General features: G+C 40.9%; 1 protein-coding gene across 4 annotated transcripts in view; it reads left to right on the top strand.

Moving 5' to 3' along the window:
• The window catches only part of CHCHD6 (coiled-coil-helix-coiled-coil-helix domain containing 6), a 109,339-nt gene that overhangs the window by 40,216 nt on the left and 46,730 nt on the right, over window positions 1-22,393 (top strand). For all 4 annotated transcript variants that reach the window (XM_027640748.1, XM_027640749.1, XM_027640751.1 and 1 more), the window contains one exon: window positions 16,325-16,395. In XM_027640748.1, coding sequence (XP_027496549.1) covers window positions 16,325-16,395 — 71 coding nt within the window. The remainder of the gene's footprint in view (window positions 1-16,324; window positions 16,396-22,393) is intronic.

A 22,393-nucleotide genomic window follows, 5' to 3' on the forward strand; every position in this document is an offset into this window, starting at 1 on the left:
GTCATCTTTGGAACTTTTCCACACCTATTTAATCCTCTCTGAGAGCTGTGAACCAGGACTGCGTGCACAGTGCTCGGGATGCGGGTGGTCCCTGAGCGTAATATGGCAGTTGTGTCAGAAACACTGTTTGGTTCTCTGTTTCTTTGTAGTGCCTGACACTTGATTTGCACTTCTGACTTGTGTTGAGCGAATGCCATGCATTGCTGCTACTGGCAGCATTCAGCTGTTTTGAGTGCAGGCTTGAATGCATGACATAGCTGTACTGGGATGAAACCAATGCTGGGATTCGTTGTTGGGTGTATTCTTCCCACTGCACCCTTCAGTTTGTCGGGGACTGTGTGTGGGAATGGATGGTAGGCTTTGTTCTGCCTGCAGTGCAGTGCATGCTTTTTGACTTTTTTAAAAATCAAATTTTATTGAACAAATTCCTTGCAGAGGATCGTTACACTGGTAATGCCCCTGGTCTTCCTCCCTTTAACTCTGATAGCTTGTTGTAGTTGTGTGTTTCAGTCCCTTGGGTCGCTTGTGTGTTTTTGTTTTGGAGTGCCTGAAATATTTTGGTAATCAGAAAAATTAGAGGGAATAGCTCCTTTGAACTGCCTGCTTATGTGACTGTGTGTAATTGCAGGGTTTGGAGCTGGTGGTACACATTCCATTCCACACCTGTGTTTCCAATGTGACTGTCTAATCTCCAATAAGTAATCCAGTAATGAGACCTGGGTAATTTGTTATAAATGGTTAATCTTCTAACTCTGGCTTCTTACAGTAATTTTACATCTCATCCATGTAATTTAAATTGTTTCACAAAATGTGGGTCTTCTCTCAACTGTTTTGAAGGAAGTTTTGTACTGTAGTGTTTTCTGGGTAGAAAGGATGAGAGTTAGACCTGATAATCTGTAAGGAAAACCTTAGAAACACTCAATTTGAGAAGATTAAGCTCATGTTCTTTCATGCATTTATTTGTTACTGAGAAGCAGGGAGGGAGATGGAGGGAGCTTGTTGTAAATAGTTAATATATGTACTGCTCTGAGCTGGGATTTTTATTAAGGATTCTGTGTGTGCTTTGTCCTGCTTTCTCCAAGTGGTAGAAACAACCTTTGAAAAGTATGATACGAGAGAAATGGAGTCTCTCCTGGAACCCTTCAGATGCCAGGAGATTTCACTTAGCATATTAGTTGTATACTTTCTCCCAAGTAAATATTTATTTGACTCTTTGTGCTATTTGGCCTCTTGCTGGGTTTAACCTGACAAAAGCTCAGGGCAGTGCTACAGTACAGCAAAAACACAGACAGCTCTTTGGAGAAGTGTAAAACAGCAGAGAAAGGCTGAAGGTAATCTCAGAAGATGAAGTGAAACTCCTTGCTATAGATGATGCCTCTTCTTTGTTTGGATTTTCCTAAGCTCTGGCTCCCACGTTATCTTTTATTAGGTGGCTGTGGACTACTGTGAGCAGTGGGTGCATTAATATGCAACGTTTTTCTGCTTGTAGTTTTTCAGAGCAGTAAGCAGCACAAGAGGTATTCATAAGCTGTAGAGCATTTGTGCAAGTGGGAAAGGAATGTATTGAGTACATACCTTTTTTTTATTAATAAGGTTGACTGTACCTTTTTCTCTGCTTAGCTTCACAAATCTTGTAGTTTTGTGTGTGGCATTCACCGAGTTTGGTTTGTTTGAATTAATCTCTTTTTGCCCTTGTACTTATCGTTTAATTCATGTTTGTAAAGCATTTAGGATGTGTAAAGAATGGGAGGAAAACTTTTGTTTGTTATTCTTCTTGGCCTTGATCCTTCTTCTTGGAGCTGTCTCCCACTTCTGGTGCATCAAGGTCACCCCTACATGCAAGTCCACTGTCATTTCTGTATTTTTTGGCTAATAACTTGTCTCAATAAAAAACTCTGCAGAAAAAAGTGATAGAAGCCTGGAGGGGGGGAAAAAAAAAAGCCTTCCAGAGTGATATGTTCATGTTGGGTCTTCATCATCAACTTGAAGCAGGCTCTGGGGGGTTGCATAAACTGATGTCACCTGGAAAAGGTGGCAGGGGATTTCTGTTGAAGGGGATGAGGAATGCTTTCCTTGAGTTGGGATCCCAGGCTTGTCTGTACCCATGAGACCTGGGAAGCACCCACCTACCTTTGAAAAAGCAGGTTATGTTGAGGTGTTGTCTTCAATTGAACCCTCTGCCCTCTCAGTGGGGGAGTTAAAGATTCAGTACCCTTTTCTAAATGAGTTGATGTGTCCTGGCAGGTGTCAATGACACCATTTGCTTCCTCAATAAAATGATCTGTAATGTCTTGGGGCTGCATGTGAGCTATTGCTGTGTGTGTAAGGCTACTTTGTTTGCCTCCAGTCACTGTCTTACCAGCCACCAGCTTATTGCTCTAGCCAGTGCTCTGTGTACTTGGAGGAACTAGTGTGAAATGAAGTTCTGGTCTAAAAAAATGTGTTACTCTTTCAGAAGAATTTCTTGTACACATCACCATAATTGAACCTAACAATATTCTTTAAAATTTCAATTTTTTTTCTTATCTATTTTGTTCAGTTCTCATCTCCTGTCCCTTCTGCAAACCCTTCCTTTCACAAACCCACCAGTGCTTTCTGTGAACCTACGGCTGTGATCCAAAAAATCAGTTTGCCTTTCAGGCCAGTGGAGCAGTACAGCAAAGCACTCAGTTCATCAAACTGTTGATTTAATCTTGTGAACACAAGAAGAATAATTCCCGATGTAGTTTTCTGAAACAGGCCGATAAGATCCATCCTAATCAACCAGATCACTTCCCAGTCACTCAGGCTGCCTGTCTAGGGCTGTGTGGACACTGCCTTTCAGGTGACCGTGGCTCTATCAGTCTCTCAGGGCACAGCCTTTGATATTTAGAGAATGGAAGATCCTGTCCTGTGTGTGTGTTAAATTTGTGAACGGGAACAAAATGAAAAGGGAACGAACCTGAAATTGTCATCTGAACTGGTTCCAACCCCCCATCTTCTTCCTCTTTTCAGTTATTCTCAGACATTAAATGTCATGCTGGGGGTGGAGGAGGGAGGACAGCATCCCTGATTTCTGCTTTCCGCGGGTATCTGTTGCGGCTGAACAGTACCTAGAGGAGGCTGATGCTCCTCTGCCGTCTCGCCGTCCGCAGGGAGAGGTTCATTCCTTGTTGCTGTTGGCCAACACACAAACTGACTTCCAGTACCCTGTGCTCAATTCAGCCATTTAATGCCTGTGTGAAGTTTAGTAGTTAATACACCTCAGTACAGCAGCTTTTAGAGATCAGATAAATTGATTGTTAATTTGATGAACTCAAAGAACATCCATAATAGGGTAACTAAAATGTGTTCGATGTCAGCACTGCCTCTCTGCCTTCTCTGCAGTGTGTATGTTCTCTCTTCAGTATGTGTTGACTGATGTACAGTACATTACATCAAATTACAAGCAGCCTCTATGCAAACAGCAGTTAAGTGTTTGCTGCCTCTTCAGCCTGCACGATTAGTGCAGAGATGCGTTTGCAGTCTGTGTGCTGAAGGGTGAACTGTCAGAGCCGTACGGTGATTTTGTTTCCCTGGCATTTAGAGTACCTTTGCAGAGGGAGGGAATGATGCTTATGGGCTGCTTCATCTTGGAGGAATCCATCCTCAGGCTCGACTTGTGAAATAAATGTGGCAATGTGTGGTTTGAACTTAGTGTCTTAACACTGAATTTAGCAGCTGAATTTAGATAACAATCTGGTATCTGGTCTCATCAGTGTATCACTATGAAGACTTGTTAAAGGCAGAACAAAAAGACCTCGAATGTGATCTTGTCTCTTTGTTAGAACTGAACACCGGAGTATTTGTCAAGTCTAGTCCAAAAAGAGCAAAACAAGAGGTGCTTTTGTCTCACTTCTGAGAGCTTTCCTCGTTATCTAATATTTGATACCTTCCCTTGCCATTTTTTATTCAACCCAATTTTCCCTTCATTTCATTCACTTTCTTATTGCCTAACAGTTTAAATTTCTGTTTCCTCCCTCTTTATGCTGTTTACATGCTTGTTTATAAGCAGAATTGGTATTTATAAATGTGTGTATATATAGATAGCACTGTCACCAATAGAATCAGTGCTACTTTTCTGATGGAAAACAGCACTCACATACACACACACACAAGTACTCATGTGTGCACACACATGCACTGTCTGTCTCTCATCTGTTTTTGTTGTGGTGCAGTTGCACCTCAACAGCAACTACATCACCCTGCGCTGCCTGTTATTTCCGTGTAATTCACCAACCAGTGTACAATTAATTTCTGGCCCTGTTATTGCAGTATTGGCTATTTTATGAAACTGTAGAGAGCTAGCAGAGTGAATTGATTAAATATGTTCCAGACCTTAGGCTGGAGTCTGTATGTCTGCTGGGATTTGGATGATTGAAGCCTGTGCTTCTCTTGGGATATTCCGGATTTAGACTTAGTCTTGGAAATTGTTTCAGGTAGACCAAACTTTCTTGTGTGTGTGGAATCCACTTGTGTAAGACCCTGACTTTGGGGAATCTGAGATTTCTATTTCAGCCCACAGTGATTCTTCCACATGTGGCAGGAAAAAGGCATTACTATTGTGACTTAAAAGTAAAACCAATGTTTTGAAAATGTCCTTAAAATTATGGCTCTGCCCTTATAGAATTTACTGTCATCATGTTAATGGAAAATATAGCTAATAATTACTCTTTAAATTGGGCAGACTCCACAGAACATCTCAAATTTGTGCTGAATTAAGTAGTCCAGTGATCAGACTTTAAAAAGGAACTACTCCTTATTTACAGAGGCTGTACCTTCTGAAGTGTGTTTAGTAGTTTACTGTGGGTGTGTTAAATACATGTTTCATGACAGCCTGGGGCCACTTCTCTGAAGGTTTTTCCCCATCTGCCAGTCATTTTAAAGGAACATAAATAAAAGAACTACTCCAATTTCTTGAACATATAATGCACATTCCCGAGAGACCAGGGTGACTCAGAAGAAGCTTGTAAATAACATGTTTAATGTTTTTAAATAGATGTGTACCATCAGGCTCGCCATGAGGTCTTCAGCCACTGCAAATGGTATTTGCTTTGCCTGCTGCAGAATCTCCTGATTCTGGGATGACAAGGGGTGGGTTTTTGTTTGTTTGGTTTTGGGTTTAGCTGGTGGTTTGCCCATACATTGAAATGATCCCAGTTGCAGTTTACCATTAAACACCTTGACTCAAATGAAGATTTCCTAGCTCATCTGTTTGCATTCCAGCCCCACTGTAAAAAAAAAAAAAGAAATAATGACTAAATTTTGTTTTGTTGCTAATAAAAATAGTAAAGACACATCTCATATGCACTAGAACTGTCTGGGAGTTGAACCCTGACAAATGTGGAGAGCAGGTTGCCCTGGTGGGTGTTGACCAGTGGAATGGCCATCAGATAAAAGATGCTGCCCTGCACAGACGGCAGCGACAGTGAGGAACAGTCACAGAGGCAGGAAATGCCAGGAGAGTCCACTGAATCTGTGCAGGTCCCCAAGAGGCCACAGAGGAGCAAGAGATGGGAGAAGGAAACACGGGAGCTGAGATAAAAGTGTAAGCCTCTGGTCTAAGAAGACTTGTAATAACTAGGTTATTTTACGAGAAGAGCTAGCTTTTCTTCTCCTTCCCAATTATTGCATTTCAAGTCTTCTAATAAGGAAAAAGGCTTAATTCCTTCTCCTTCCTTCTCCCTCCCCATTGTTCTGAACAGAAGCCAAGTTTTTTCTTACATAATTTCAAGCTGCAAGGTTGCTGTGAACTTGCCCGCCTGGGTCAACTGAGGAGTGCCTGGGTTGTGGAATTTTTTTTCCCCTAGAGATGTCTCATGATGTACTGGACACTCTACACAAATCATCTAATTTGCCCTGACATGCAGCAAGCTTTGAGCTGGCTGGACTGTGGTTCTTGATCAGAGAAGATGACTTGAATGGGTGTGTAAAAAATGCTGTATTGTGTGCCTGCCCAGGCAGGCATATATGCATTTTTTTAACTTAATTTTGCACAATAGTTATGTATACCACAAAATTTCCTTTGGCTCTTCAGGGAATTCAATGTAGTATATGAGACCTTTAGGTAATTTTTTTGAGATGCAGCTTCCGTTTGCAGCAGCAAAAAGCCATTACTGCCTGATGGCTCATCCCTCATTCATGTGGCACTGAGATAACTCTTCTTCCAGTTAGATACAAGGGTTTGTCGCAGGACAAACAATAAAAATCCCCCATAACAGTGTCCTAGCTGTTGATTTCTGTGATAGGCACGGGATGTCCTGGCGAAGAACACAGTGTTTGTCCTTGCTGGCTGAACACAGGACAGTGCTGGGGTTTAAGTTTGTTTGTTCATTTGTTTTGTGGAGAGAGGAATTGGCTCCAGGTCTGCGGTGTTTGTAGTGCTTGGTTTTATTCTCTCCTCTGGTTCCTCAGCAAAAGCATAGTTCTGTCTCTTCTTTGTGTTCCTGTTGTCTAAGCTCAAGCTGTCCCTGGTTGAAGGGCTTGGATTTTTTGTTTGGTCTTGTTTGGTGGATATGGGTGAAATACTGATAATATTTCCACAAGCCTGAGAAAATCCGCTGTAACGCTGTTTCCCAAGAATTTTCTTGTTACGGAGTTTATCAGCTATAGTAACAAACTCCAGATAATTAGGATGCTCATGCCAACGTGTTTCTTCTGGAACTTTAAGCCTAGTTTTATTTCTTTCTCATTTAGTGCTAAGGTCAGTGTCTCTTGTTGCTTGCATGTAATACTCCTTACTGTCAGAGACTGTGCTTAGAATTTAAATTTTGAGAGTAGATTTAGCTTGTATCTAAGAGTGTATGGTACACCATGCATGTGACATTCTTCCATTTATGTTCCTTGGCAGCAAGGCATTATGAGATTTTTCAGGGTTAATGTTAATAAGTAGTTATTCCTATTATTCTTCAATGGGTTAAAAGTGAGACATACCTTGTTCTTTTTCCTCTACCTGGATTCTGTAAAGAAAGTACGATACTGAGCTGGTGGTGACCAAAAGCTGTTGAAGGCCATGGGTGACATCATGCCCCAGGGTTGTGACCAAAGCAGTGGTCTTTGTCAGAGTATGGGAATGAAGCAATCGTGTGGCTGCCCCTGCTCTCTTGGGGTGTTTGATTTTCATGTTAATATTTACAGCTCAATAACTCTGCTGCGAAAATGCCTCTCCACCTGATTATTCCTCTGCGGCCTTTCTGGGCTTCTCTAGAGAGTTCACAAGCTCTTTCCCAGCTACAGAGATGTCTTTTCAATGCATTGTCCTCTTCAGAGGAGGCAAAATAGCTCCATTTAAAAACATGTGAAAAAGAAGATCACTAAAAGCAGAGAGAATGAGACTGTCAAATGATGGAAAGGAAATTGCAAATATTTTCTGATTTCTTTCTTATCCCTTTTACCATCCTTTCTCCTTTGTCCTCCTTGTTTTTTTTTTTATCTTAGGATAAACATTATATTTATTTTCTGTTTACTGTGGGGAGAATTTCAATCTTTTAAATAGCAAAATAAATATAAAAAGATACGAGTGTTCCTTTTTGGGGAATAACTGATGCCTTGCAGGGAGAACTGGAGGTTATGTGATGTTGGTATTGTAAAGGTAGGCCAAAGGAATCTGTATTAATTCACTTTCTTTTTCTTGTTATCAATGTTTCATTTTGCATTTTATTTTCCTTTTTAAGTAATAATCAATAGTTCTTGGTAGAAATAGCCTAATAACTTTTTTTTTTTTGCCACCTGTAAAATAAATATACCATTGCTTTATAATGTTTGTCCAAGTATTACTAATAAAGAGGAATGATATAAAGTTATCCTTTGTAATACTATTTTTCATCTGTGGAGCTAGGAACTTTTTCCAGGTATTCATTAACTAAGGTTTCTACCTCACTGGAAGATAAGTGAACAATGTCCCCATTTTAGAAGTGAGACCTTAATGCTTAAGGTTAGTATTTTCTGTAATAGCTTTTGTTTCTTCACTTTTTGGTTGTCTGGGTATGGTGTATTTCTTCAGATGTGCTGATTACCCATAACTTAAGCTTGAAGTTTTGAATAATGAGCTCCTGAGCATCTCCAGACAGAGCCCTGAGCCAGCAGGCACTTCTGAAAGTACGGATTTGTCTGTGTCATTAACTGTGTACAGTGACCTGTGAAGTCCTAGCGGTCTTTTTGGCTGTAATCATTAAACCAGCCTCTCCTACAGGAGAAATGAGAAGAGAGCCTGCAAGCATAGTGAGAGAACCTTGACTGAAAATACAAATATCTTCAGAAAATGCTCTGGGAGTAATAATAATAAAGAAAAAGTATAGTGACAAAATAAATTGCTGCTGGTACAATTTTTCTTCCTCTTCCAAGTTTGCCTCTAGTATGGCAGTTTTTCTCCCTTCGATAAATAAATGCAAAGATGGGAATCGCTGCCAAAAACTGTCACATTTCTGGAACTTTCAGCCCCTGATTATTCACATTAAGCCCCCCCCCCCCCAGCAGTACAGTATTCTGAATATGTACACCCACCATTCTGTCAGATCTGTGCAGTCTGCGTCTGGTTCATCTTCTGTGTCTTTGATGTGCTCCATAACGTAGGCAAAGAAAGGTCTGATAGTCTCTCTAAAAACCTGACAGTTTGTGTGACAATCTGTCCACGAATCCACAGGCTCCTTGTCAACCAAATGAGCCTTTGAATATCAGAGGTTTCAGAACAGTGCTTGCAGCATTGCATATGCACCAAGGGGAGAGTACAACAGGCTTCCTTGTAACCTGAGAGATGTCTGCGTTTTCCTTAATCATTCCAGGGACATCTCATCATTGCTTGTTGGCTGGTTCTCAGCCCTGCACATGTCGGGGTTATTTCACAAAGCTTGATTTACTGGAAACTGCACATGGAGAATAATTTGTAGTAGGGGGTAGAGGAAAAACCCCGGGAGGGGGTGGAACTTCCAGGCTTTGACTTACTTCTGTTTTTCAGTGGTTTTTTTGTTTGTTTCTTACAGCGACTCTCTTCCTTGCAGTTCCTTTACCCATGCAAGTATATGGACGTGATGCATTTTCTTCAGTGTTCTCCAGTCCTCTTACACATGCTGCTGCCTTGGCTCCCTCCTATTCTGTCTTCCTCTGGGAATCCAGTGTATTGCATTCCTTAGCTACCTGTTATGTGAAAGGATGGGATCATTAATTTAACTTTTTTTTTTTTTTAATTGAGACAGGAACTGTTAACTGGGCCAGCTGCTGCAGTTTATAAATGGGACTTAGGGATATTCTCAGCAGAGAAAGCCGGGTTTTAGCTGCAGCATGCTTGTCCGAGGTGGTGGGAGTTTTGTTGGAGGCTCTGTCAAATACCAGCTTTGGCATGACGGCATCAAACCTTAGCTATAATGTTTCTCCCTTCCCAAAATAAGCTGCTGTGACAGGCCTGACAGGGGAATGTACTAAGTATCTTTTTTAATGTATGACAAGTACTTGATGGCTGCCAATTTTGTTTAGTGGTTTTTTCCCCTTGGAAGTGCTGGTCATCCTTTGAGTGAAACTTTCAGCTGCATTGCTTAGCACTCATGATATTCCGGCAATTCCCTTCTTTCTCTGTTTCCCCCCTTCCCTTAGCATTGATTCTCTGCACTCCCATTGCTCTCTCTTGGACAGTGACCAGTTGTTAGAAGCAGTGTCCTGTGATCTCAGAGTTCGTCCTGGTTGTGTGGTGGATCTGCTGGTAGGGCCCAGGTATCACTGTAGGACTAGTTGTGCAGCTGCCCAGCACGGGCACAGGGGTTTAACAGGTGGTACCATGCCCTTAATGCCACGGGCACCACGTAATCCGTGCAGGTCAACCAGGTATGGGGCTTCTCTGAAGCAGATGCTGAAAACTCTTGATGTTTAATCAATGCCTAGGAAGCCTGTTTACCTGCATTTGTCAGGTATAATTGATTTGGGCATTTACTGTGAATTCCTCACCTTAGATTTCTCTCTCCTATCTTAAACTTCCAGCTGGGAGCAGAGCAGGGTGATACTCTCCTACAACAGTTTTGGCATTAATCTGGGCCTTTCACAATGCTGTTGCTGTCCTTGTCAGAAAGCCCAAATTGCCTGCTGGCGTTTTATGGCCTTTCTCTTTGAAGGTGCTTTTACTTTCTAGAGTTTGTGTTTAAAGAATTACTAATGCTTTATTTGTAGTCTTTCAGAATGGTGTGCTTTAAAGCAACCTCCTATAAATGGTTTTTCTTTTTTCTCTTTCTTCCCCTTTTAAATGCTTCTGTAGAAATAATTTCTTTTTTGCTGGCTATTTTCTGACTTGAAGATAGCATGAGGCTTTTCTGCATGTTTCCAGTGAGGCACATAAAGCTTTTGGGAAAAGTCCCAAATACCATCTTGCTGTGGGGTACCTGTTTTAATTGGGCTCTTCCCAGGTACCTTCATTAGGACAGTCTGACTCTGGTGTGGGATATCAGTCTGGGTCTGTAAACCCCTTTTTCATCTAGTTGGAGCATCTCGGTGTGGGACCTGGTTCTGGGAAGTCCTGGGATGCGTAGCTTTGAGTCACTGTGTGCTTTAGAGGCTTTAGCTTAACCTTTTTTTGCCTAGTTTGTTACCTGCAGGATAAACTCAGCCATGGTCCTTCTCCCCAGCTCTGCCTTCCTCAAGCTGTGTGGAGAGTGGTGTTCAGTGGGATTTTATCTTTGAGGAGCTTTCTAGATATGCTACAGAATTAATATTTTACTTTCAACTCAGGATAATGTTGCAGTCATGAGAAGATCTGTTCAAAGAGGAATGTACTTCTGCCCATGACTAGTTTAACTTGCCTGTGTTGTTACTGTGGACACTGTTCTCTTTATACTTTTTCTGAATCTTAATCCAAAATTTATGATCTCACAGCTTATTGCCGAAGGAAAGAATAGAATGACACAAATTCAATGCTCTCATTTCATTATTGGTCTCTGCGGGAGGAGTAGATGAACCCACACATGAACAGCAAACAACAGAGCTGTGTTTAGAAGTTGGCTTTGGCTGAAAAAAAGTCTTATTTTTTTTCTGTATCAGCAAGCTGTTTGTAGTTGCTTGCATCTTTTCCTCTGTTATCTTTTGAGAAAAAAGGCATATGAAATTTCAAACAGCAGTTTAACCCTTAACTTCTATGCTCTTGTGGTATGCTTTATGTGCATGTTTCTCTTCCTTGTTAATTGGCTTCTATGTGTATGTGCACTTGATAGGAGGGAGGGAATGTGAACCATCTCTTTGAGCTAAATGCTGGCTGATACCAACAAATGGGCTGAGCAGGAACTCCAGAGGAGCGAGCTCAGGAGGTGAAGAGATTGTTTCTTGCAGTGTGTTGTGAAATTCCCAAACTCCCTGTTTTGGACCAAAGTTGATAGCAGTGATTGATTGTGTGGGTTGATTTTAACAGATCCAAAGGGTCGTCCAGTGAACAGATCGGTTCAGCTCATCTGCCTCTGTACCTGCGGGAGGGATGCAGGTGGATGGGGTAATTTTTCAAACGTGTTAGGAGCCATTTGCATGAGACTTCTGAGTGATGAGAACGAACAGCCTGATTTATAGTGTGTGCAAACCAGCGACCCGGTGAGGTGTGGGGAACCCAGTGTACCTCTGCTTCCCTTGGGCACTGCTGGGGACAAAGGCAGTTCCCGAGGCCGTCACTGACCAATGTTTCTCTGTAACTTCCCCCTGTTCCATGAGGCAGCAGCTGCATCCAGGGCACGTGCGTGTTCCCCGTCCCCAGGCTCGTGTGGGCAGGCGACAGTTGTGCTGCTTTATCAGGATGGCATGAGGTCTTATTTCTGGCTTCAGAAGCAGCTGGAAGCAGGAATTTGAATGTCTCCCAGCTGACTTTTGATACATGAGAAGTAATCTTGGCTTTTTTAACCTCTTTCCCAAACTCGTGGTGTTTCCTTCTTGTGGGGCACGCCGTGGATTCTCCCACTCACAGCACTGCCTCTCGTGCTGCTTTTGGCTCCAGCGGGGCTTGCAGAGGGAGGTTTGCTGGAAGCTGGCGAACGTGGATGTCAGGAGAGGGGATTGAAGCAACACGTCTGTCAGGTGTGAGGCAGATTGTACCATCTAATCCCCCGGCTGTCGTCTGCAGCATTTGTCAAGGCCTCCACTGCCCTGCTCCGATTCATCACAGCTATCACTGGCATTCATCTAGGCTGGCAGCATTTCAACAGCTGTTAATCCTCTTTGTATCTTTAAACACTGTGACCACTGACAAGCTTCTATACTCTGAGGTGTCAAAATATCTCAAGATAGCTGTGGTGATGGTGGTTGAGTTTTGTTGTTTTTTAATCCAGACACCTTGTGATCTATTGACCCAGACTGAACCTGACGGAGAAATCTTTGTCCCAGTGTCAGGTTTTTAATGCTGCTGCTTGATGTTCACAAAGATTTTCACCTAAAACCTGATTAATTTCTAGTTCCTCATGCATGAGTTTCTTGGTTTTCTGCTTTACATGTTACTGCAAGTAGCGTGTGTTTCACTGAAGTTGTAAGGAATGTGGTTTAATGTCAGTGTGAGAATGAGCTGGCAGGGTTTTTTCTTTATGCTTCAATTACTTTCCCTCCTGAAATAACCCTGAGAACTCAGTCTTCTGCTATATTGTTTTCTTAGTTTCTTTGCTATATGTTCTGGAAAGGGCCTGGGCAGTGTAGCGAGGGTGTAGTAGTGAGTGTTGAGGTTTCTCTGCATGTTTGCAGCCAAGGAGGAATGCTGAATTAAAATTACTCCAAATTTAGCTCTGAGTTTTAAAATTGATTCCCTTTGGAAGGGGAATTTTTAGCGCAAGGGTGTTTTGGGAAGAGCGGGGAGCAAGGCTATAGCAGCAAATCTGTTGTAGAAAAGCAGTAGGGTAATGATAAATGGTTCTGTTGCACTTTAGGCTCTAGTTATGTATTTTTATAACTTCTTGGTGTTTTTATTATTTGCTACGAACCATCATTTAATAGCAGGGAAAAATCTTTCAAACTAACATTTCTTTGTTTAGTTTGTTTGTCCTCTCTGGAGAGCTCTCTCCCCATATGACAAAGCTGTGATGTTCTGAAGTTGACTCCCCTAAGGCTCAGCTTTATTGAGAGAAGTGAAACATTTTAGGTGGTTCATTCATTCTTTCTGTGTCTTTTGTTATTTGAGCCCTTATGGTGTCCTTTGGTCATGTTTTTAAACTTATTTCTGCAACTAAGACTGCCAGGAGCTTTATTTAATAATAGTTGAGGTCTCATGTTCAACTTTTTCTTTGTGAGTTGCCATTTTATCTCAAGCATCAAATATTGTGAAAGTAAATTAAAAGCAGCATTGATGTCTTGTAATTTTGTGTGGAATGTTCTCTCTTTTACTGTGCCACTGAATATCGTTTTATGAAGATAAAGGACTTCACTAAGACTACGGGCAGCTCAGACTTTGTTTCAAGTGCAAATACCACACCTTGATCCTGCTGAATAGCCCTTGTATGGGGGCAGCTCTGCTGAAGTTTGGGGAACTGCTCAGGTGGTTCCTGGCTTGGTTTCTCGTTTGCAACCTCGTTATAAAGGCCTAGATTGTTGTAGGCCACTGGAACCTTATCTCCTGCCATAGTGTTTTAGGTAAAATCATGAAAATGAAGCAGATCTTGCCTCCGAAGTTGTATAGATGAGGATACTTGGAAAATTATCCTCTGTAAGTAGAAACCCCAAATCACAATGCTGCTGTGACTGTGCCCATGCTGAAAGTCCCTTCTCGTTTTTGCTTGTTTAGTGTTTAGGACAAAAGGGAATTGGCTTTCCTAAGGTAGGAAAGGGCCTAAAGACCAAGGAAAACCTGTTTAATTAAAACCTACTTTTTGAACAAACTCAGATTTAAATAGTAAGCCCCTGTTTTTATTACTTGGGGAAGAATTTAAAGGTGCTGATTCATAACATTGGAAATACTATTTCATTGGTTTTTAGGTTTTTGACGAGGGGGAGGGAAAGAAGGTGGCAGAGAGGTGTAATCCAAAGGCAAGAGGCCCAGTTGAACCACATGCAAAGATGTTTCCTTTTCATATTTTAAATGCAGCAGCTTTAGCTGCAGGTTGAAGGTTTTCTGTGCCCCTCCTCAATCTTTCCATGGTGCCATGTGCCTTGTGATTGCTTTGATGCCAAGCCTTTCCTCCTTTCCCTCACTGAGGTTCTTACCTCTCCATTCAGACTCTCACTTTCCTTCTTTTAGCAGCTTTAGGATCCAGAACTGAACCATGGGTTTCTTTTCTGGCTATTTTTGTCTGTGTTTGTAGTTGATGTTGTTGAAGATGAGCCTGTCTGCAGTGCTGGGCCGTTGAACTCTCTCTAATAAACTAGGCAAGGTTGTGCCACAACCACTTTAATTGACAGTACAACCAGCAAATGATTCTGTTGGCTATTTTTCCTTTCTTTAGGTGGGTTAAACACAACCTCATACTGGGTCTCACATACAACATATTTGTTCCTGTTTTCCTCTCCTGCTGCTGTTTCACTGCAGAGTGCTACAGGCTAATAGTATCTGATGGGGCTACTTCCTATTGCTGAAAAATGTTTCATTTTGCTACCTTGCTTTCTCTTTTTCCTAGTTTCTCTCATTTTGATCTTTCAGATCCAGTCCCTTTGAGAAATCAGATAGTATGAAATATGAAAATTGCTTGGGTAGTAATTGGAGAAACGGTGAGACCTATGAAGCCCAGTGGAGATAACGCTTACATCTACTTATTCACATTATTTAATTTTTAATGGCAAATTTAATTAATGAAGCACAGGTCCTGTGGTTTCATGTGTGAATAAGTAACAGCAGGGAACTGAAAGTCATGAGGTCTGTTTACAGGCCAGAGAAAAAGGCATCACTAAAAGCTGAACTTTTCAATATAGGAAAGAGAAAAATAGATTTAATAGTGTAGAAATTTAACCATTATGTAACAAGTAAACAAAAACATTAATGATAATTTACTGGCAAAATGCATTTTGAAGTGGTTAGTCGTCCATTATTTCTCAGTTTAAATTTGTTTCCTAGGTCAAAGTTTGGAAGAGCAAAATCTGTTCTGTGGTTTTTTTTGGTATGTGACATAAATTCAGGCACCAGAGATAAAGAGCTTAAATATAGCACCTTGAAGCCCAAGCTCTGAAAACCTGTATAAACCTTCCAATTAGCTGAGCTTCACACAACTTCAGAGATACAGGCAGCTGTTATCCCTCACTTGCAGATGGAAAATGGTGACTTGCCCAAGATTGCACAAGTGGCAGAACCACTAATAGAACTTGAATTATATCTGTCCTTTCCTTTTTCCAGCCACTGAACAGTATGTGTCATCTCATCATGCGCAGGACCACAGCTGCATTTATGGGAAAATAAATGAAGAAGGGCAAGAATAGTATTCTATATAAAATGACCAAATTTGGGGAGAGACGAGGTAGCAGCTAGAACTGGCCCTAAATGAATAGCTGTCCTTGCTTTCAATACCATTTTGTCAGGTTTTTTGATTGATTATTGCATATTTTCTGCTCTGCCTTTTCAGACCGAGAGCCTTGCAGATGAGCTTTGAGTGAGGCAATTGCCTATGGAGTCCAGAGGCTTTGCTTAAAGCAGCTTTGCCAATCGTTTAGTGACACAAGACCTTGTAGTGCAGTCAGTGGAGGTGTGCAGCCATTCCCTCCTCCTGTTCATGCTTGGGAGGCTCCTAAGTGCAGCCAAGGGGAGGAATTCATCCTCCAACTGAGGAGTTGTGAGCTAAAACTCTTTCTGTGCAAGTTCAGGAGAATTTAATGCAAACCTCTTAAGCCCTGCAGCAAGACACTCAAGACTCTGTTTGGCAGCGCCTTAACTGATACCTGATACGCCTCCCTGTGTTGTTAAAAGGGAAACAGGCTGCATAATTTTCTTTTAAAGAATAAGTAATGTAAGTAGAAGCACTGAAATGTAAAATGGATTTTCCAGTGCTAGCAGCCAGTTTTGATACTTGCATGTCAGTAACTTACAAGATCCTTCACAGCAATTAATGAAAGAAGAGAACAAAACACTACTGAACACAAAATAACTCGGTGCTGGAAACACCTTGTTTTTGTGGCTGCATGGAATAACCAAAGCTGCCGGTTGGTTGTTTGCGACCTTTTCCCTCTCTTTCCTTTCACAAAGTTGAAGCTTGGAATGGATGTGTTGTGGCTGTGATGCATTTTGCTGAAAATAAAATTGACTCTTAAGCATTTTTTTTTTGTGTTCTTTGAACTGAATATGCTGTTTGTTGTTGGAAATCATTATTAATTATAGAAGATAACTTTGTGACGGGATAAGATCTGAGATGCCTTTAATTTTTAGAGCTGAACATTCTATTCTTTGTTTCAGAATGCGGAGATCTACAAGCTGACATCTGAGCAGTACCAGGAGGCAGCTGCCAAGGCAGAGGAGTGGATAAAGTGAGGAGCCATTTTTGTTCTTTTCAGCAGTTCCAGTTGCATTTCATAATGCTTTGTGTGTAGCCTCTGGATATTCCCATAAACAGAGTGTGAAGTTACCTCCTGTCATGTATTTAGAGGGCTGAGGAAGTATAAGCTACCATCTTCTCTTTCTGTGCCAAGCTCGACAGAGTTTAGTATGAAGTTATTAGCTCTTGCAAGGAAGAATTAGGGGGAAGAAATGGACTTTGAAAATGAATATTAAATAGGAATATTCAATAGGGTTTTCAGAATGGCAATGGAACATGTCTAATCTGTTTAAACTTTGACCCAGTGGATTTAACCTAAACATTACCCCATTGGGCAGATGTGTGGGAGTAGGAAGAATGACACCACTTCTAAAACTTTCACTGTCCAGGGAAGAAAGCATAAACAGTCTAAATCAGCCCTGGAAATTTCAATCAAACTAGAGTTGTAATTATCATTAGTGCTTTCTTAGAATGTGTGCAGTGATTCTTCTGGCCTTTTCTATTGACCTTGGCACAATTAGTGGACCTTTAATGTTGTCTTTTTGCCATGAGCATATTTAGTGTTAAATTTCGTTTTTGTATTTGCCAGTTCTGTCAGTGCATGTGGAACAATAAGCTATATAACAGCTGTCCAAGAAAAAATATTTTCTATAATTCTTTAATATTAATGAGACTAAAGCAATTACACTGTGAAGAGCAGCACTCAGATCTCAGTTGGGTAAACAGTTGGCCAACATGCAGTAAACTGGAGCAGCAGCATATGTAGTCCGGTTGGGTCCAATCCAGACTGTACAATACTTAATTGCATAAATAGATAATATAGTAGTGATGAATATGTTAGTGAGATGTGCACTATATTGTGCTGTCTTTATTTAAAATTATGTTTGGCAGCCAAAGCATCACATAACCTGTTGTAATTTCACATTTTTGTTTGGACAGTCAAGCAATAAGTTGCTAAAGAAGCCAAAACAAGGCAGCTAACACATTGCCTGCATTTCCATGCTGTTTTCCATAGTAGAATTCTAAATTCTCTTTTTAAATAAAATTTAGAAAATTCATAGCACAGAAAATTCTGACAGTCTTTGATCAGTTCAATCTTTTCTTGGACTTGCTTCTTCAGATGTGTGATCAATTGTTGGAAGTATGTGTAGCGGGGATTTATCTTTGTGACTTGGTAAAGGAAGCAACTGAGACCTGGGATTATGTTCTTTACTTACTATTACAGACTGTAACTAACCTATTTTTTATAGTAGTCTTAAGTTGGGTTCATGATGTTTTGGTTTCATTTGGTCTTTTCTGTTTCTTGTGGAGATGAAGACTGGTAATGTAGCAAACTCAGGAATGCAGCCATTTCTCATCAGGGTTAGTAGCTGAGACCAGCACAAATGCTAATGAATTCTTTTAAGATTCAGAGAGTGTGTTTATGGTCTCTTAGGGGTTTCTTCCCCTTTTCTTTGAGCCTTTATCATTTGACAGTCCCTGGCTTCTGACCTTACTGTACAATGCTCTTCTATTTGATGGCAATATGAACTTGATTCATCAGAAAGGGGCAGATTCCTTGGGCTTCTTCTTTGAGCAAAAAGAAACACCTGCCCTAATGTGAAGTTTTTGTGAAAAGATAATGTGGTTGGGGTGTCTTGAAGGGACAAACTGTGTGGCAGCAGTGAAACTGAGGGTGAAGGTGAACATCATACATTCTATTTCTTTACAGCAGAAGTTGCCAGCAGTAGGCAGGATTGCGCTGAGCTGGGCATTGGAGTGCACGATCTGGGATTGATAATGCCCTTTGATAACTGTACGTGCAGGAAGAATCATTGCTTTATCCCATCAGCCTGCAGTGTGTGTGTCTCTTAGAGCAGCATGCAGTGACCCTTTTCAGGATGTGTGCCTCACGTGGGGGTCATGATAAGGGACAGGGTCAGGGAAGCTTCCTTGCTACATTGCCATCCATGCTCATTTGGTAGGACTTGCAGTCTGTGTGTTGTGAGGTTCTCTTGTTTGGCACCGTACATTCAAGTCTTTCTGCAGCCTGTTTATGGTAATAAATGACAAGATCCTGTGATTTCAGTGGAAGTTTTGCTCATCCTGTTTTGTGCTTTTGTAGTAGACGTACAAGCACAGTAGGTGTTAAGATAGGTTAGACTGATTTATGCAGATGTAGTAGTTTGGTTGGCAGGAATAAACTGACACTCCAGCAAAATTACATGAACAGGAATATAGCCAAAGTATGAATGAAGTACAGGTCTGCCTGTTTCTAGTGCTGGACTACGACAGCTTCTTAAAGAAAGGAAATCAGGAGTGGCACTTTCTCCATCTGCAGAGGAGAGTCCGTCTCCTTCGCACACTGTCTCTTCCCTAGCTTGTATTATCCCTGTTCCACAGTGAAGACCTGGCATTTGTGCCTTGTGAGACCAATGTACCCTGTATTTGTTCTCTTCTGCTGTGGTGTGTCAGTGGAGCTGATGAAGGAGGAGGGAAATAGGGCTGGGCCTGTTTCACAGAGAGTGCCCTGTTTTTCAGAGTCCATGTCAAAGCAAAGAGAAGAAACATCTGAAACAAATCCTCAGTGTTTTCTTGGCATTTAGTGACTTTTGTAATTCTTTTATCAACACTTACAACTCTGCACAAGTGGTCACGTGTTCCAAGGACCATGTCCTCTCCTTAGTGATTGTCAAGCATTGCAGGATTTAGGAATATTGTACAAGCTTTCTACCAGTGACCCTTCACAGCATGCCTATGAGGTAGGCGAGTAAACCTTCCTATCTCCCTTTCTACAGAAACAGAAGTGAAGTACTTAGTGCTGAGCTTCATATTAAATCACTGACACAGTCATTAGCTCTTGGTTTCCACTTCAAGACTTGGTGCCTGCGTGGCCTGACTTGTGCAATGGACCTTGTTCCTCATCTCTTCACCTGAATCCAGGCTACTCCCGTCTTCACATTTCTCTTACCACAGTATCTCCTTCTCCTTTGTTCTGGGCTCTGCCCAACCTGTTTTTTTCTCCCAGGAAGGAGATCCTAGCAACAAGATACCACTGAGCACAGCTTTCAGCACCTTAAGCAACTTGCCCTTGTTGCTTACATGCTGTGATGAATTGGACAGTTGCCACGGACATGTTGTCTCAATGATGTTGTTATAATTGGTGCATTATTGTTTTTCTCTTTTGTTAAGCAGCAGAATTAAAGTCAGGGGACCTAGAACTTTTTTCTCCCTTCTTTCCCTGTTTAGCAAACTGTGCACATCAGTAACCACCCACAAAGGAAGCAGCGTGTAAATAAAAAGCCAGTGCTCCCTGCCCTTCCCTTCGTTCCACATCCTTTTCTCAGTGTTCATAGAGCCATGACTCAGACTGGGTTTAGAGAAGACAACTTGCTAATCCCCTCCCCGCTACAGAGAATAAAATGGCATTTCATTCCAAGCTCTATTAATGCGCTCGCTCCAGGGATAAAGCAGCACTCCCAAAAGGCAGTGGCCAAATTTTTTTTCTGTTGCGTTGTCTTTGTCTTCTTCTGAGTGTTACATTTAGATTAGCTTCTGAGGATTAAATGTTATTACAGTCCCTGAATCTGTTAAGGGGAAGGAAAAAAACATCAGTAAAGAGGTTATGGCTTAGTGCAGCACTCCAGATTTATCCCCAGAATGCTGTTTTCTTAAAAAAAATATATTATTTCTTTTCCTTTGTGAAGGTTGTCTTATCACTTTTTTTTTTATTATTTTTGTAGTTGTTAATTTTGGATGCAAGAATTGGCCTGAGTGGGGGTGTGTCTGAAAGGTAAAGCTGCAGGAATGGGGTAAGGGGATTAGGAAGCTGTTAAAAGATAAAATTGTTCTGAAGCTGAGTTCCCCTCTGAGATCTCCTTATAGTTTGCAGAAGTGTTTCTGAAGCTGCTTGCTGATGACTGTGTTGCTTTACATGTTGTGCTGAGAGGACTGCATAAAGAATGTTGGTATCTTATCTTGATGGAGATCAGCCTTGAATCCAAGGCAACTTTCCAATGGAGAAACTGCCAAAGAGATTTACTCCATATGGGACTTACTATCTAAGAGTTTCATTTGATGGTCCTAAGATCTTTAAACTTAATGGACATGAGTATTTAAGGTGATTATGTTAGAGAAGCCAGTAAGTAGTAAGTATCCTCCTGGGCTAAACTGTGGAGTAGAAACCACACAGACTCAGTGAGGGTTGGGGAAGAAAGTTCATAGATGGATCATCTGCTGGGAGTGGGGAATTTATGGCTTGCTTTCAGTACTCATGGAAATGAAGGTTTTATTGAATTGCACAAGATTTTGAGGTTGATGACCTCTTAATTAAAATGGCAACACTAACTGGGACCTAGAGAAACTAACTTTTTGTTTATGTAGATTGGAAAGTTTATAAAATAGTTATGTGGTGATACTTGAGTTTGTTAATCTTGAAATCTACCATGAGGCCTTGGGTATTTCAACAAAAGACTGTGCCCAGGAGTTATATGGACAGTTGTAAAGCCCAAGGAGAAGGGTAAAGACATCATAGTTTTCAAACAAAATTGCTCTGGGATTTCTCCTACCATTAGATTAAATAAATGATTAATTTAATGTTGAAATTCAGAGCCTTTGCAATAGGGATTTAAGAGTTTTAGGAAATGAGAGACTGATTATTGCTGGAAGCTCATCCACAGCCTTATCTCAAGATAGTACTTTTGTGCCCTGCAATGATGTTACCTTCACCAAAATTATTTGACTCCATCCCAGTCCTGTTCTTCCCTTAGTGCTTGGTTTGTCTTGTTCCTTATTCTGTCTGCACTGAGTCTGTTCCATAATCTTTAAACAAAGAGATGAGTTATTAGTAAAAGCTTTTCTGTTTCTCACTTTTATAAAGTTGCTCTTAGTAGGAAATTGGAATATTGCTGCAAGAGATTATAATGCATGAGTTTCCTCAAAGGTATTTCAAAAGAGCGCAAAAGTATATGGGTGAATTTAAACTTTGTCTCATTTTACATGGTGTGCATTTTACTGGAAGAAAAAGTTTCTGATCATTTTCAGTTCTGCTTCACAAAGTTTTTCACTCGTTACCTTAGCATGTAAACATTTTCCTTGTGAATTCTCAAAGGCCTATTGTTAAGCATCTGATTACATGAGTGCATTGATTTCCTAGCAAGGTATGTTCTCCTGCTGGTTTAGGAATATGATATGTGGTAATAGAAGTTGAATGTGTGCAATGGATTTGGGTGAATGTTCCAGTTGGACCAGATTATTCTTTTTGAGCCAAATTTTAAATCTTGAGAATTTATTAGGTTGTATACTTTATTCAAGCTGTTAAATCTTTTTTCTGAAGTTCAGTTACTAAGATTCTACTTCTAAATAAGATTTTCATTTTGCCCAGTTAGTAAAATGATGTTCTAATCTAGTGTTCACAGTATTGTCTTTCTTCTCATGCATGATGAGACATGACTAATAAATGAGTCCAATGAACTGAAATTGCAGTTCTGTTAGTGCTGAAAAACTGGTGTCTCTTCAAAACTGCAGGAGCATTTTCTCAATGGTATGTTGGTAGAACTTGGGCATTTATAGAATAAGACCTGAATAGTAAAGACTGGAATAGCAAAGGAAGAGGTGCCAAAGACTCCATGTAGCCTGTTAAGGATGTTTCTCTTGCTATCGATTTTTACATGGAAAGCACTTGTTTTCTGTAGTAATGTTGCTTTTATAAAGCCCTTAGATCAGGGTTTGTTGGCAGGCCAAATTCAGATTGTTTTCAAAAGCATGGATATTTGTGCAACTGTTAAAACAAACCTCAGACATACTTCGTGCATCACAGGACATGAAATATTTTGACTCAGAGTTCTTTATCGTGGAGAATGCAGTGAAAATAAAAGCAGATCTCTGCCCTCAGATTGGGAATTGCATATTCCAATGTGTACCATGCTGGAAGCAAGGTTTCTCCAGGTTTCATGGTATTTTATTGTGTAATGAGAGACCCACACCAAAATCCAGAACTTCTTGTGCCTTTG

Source organism: Corapipo altera, unplaced genomic scaffold (assembly GCF_003945725.1).
Source record: "Corapipo altera isolate COAL_440 unplaced genomic scaffold, ASM394572v1 55, whole genome shotgun sequence".
Classification (NCBI taxonomy): Eukaryota; Metazoa; Chordata; class Aves; order Passeriformes; family Pipridae; genus Corapipo; species Corapipo altera.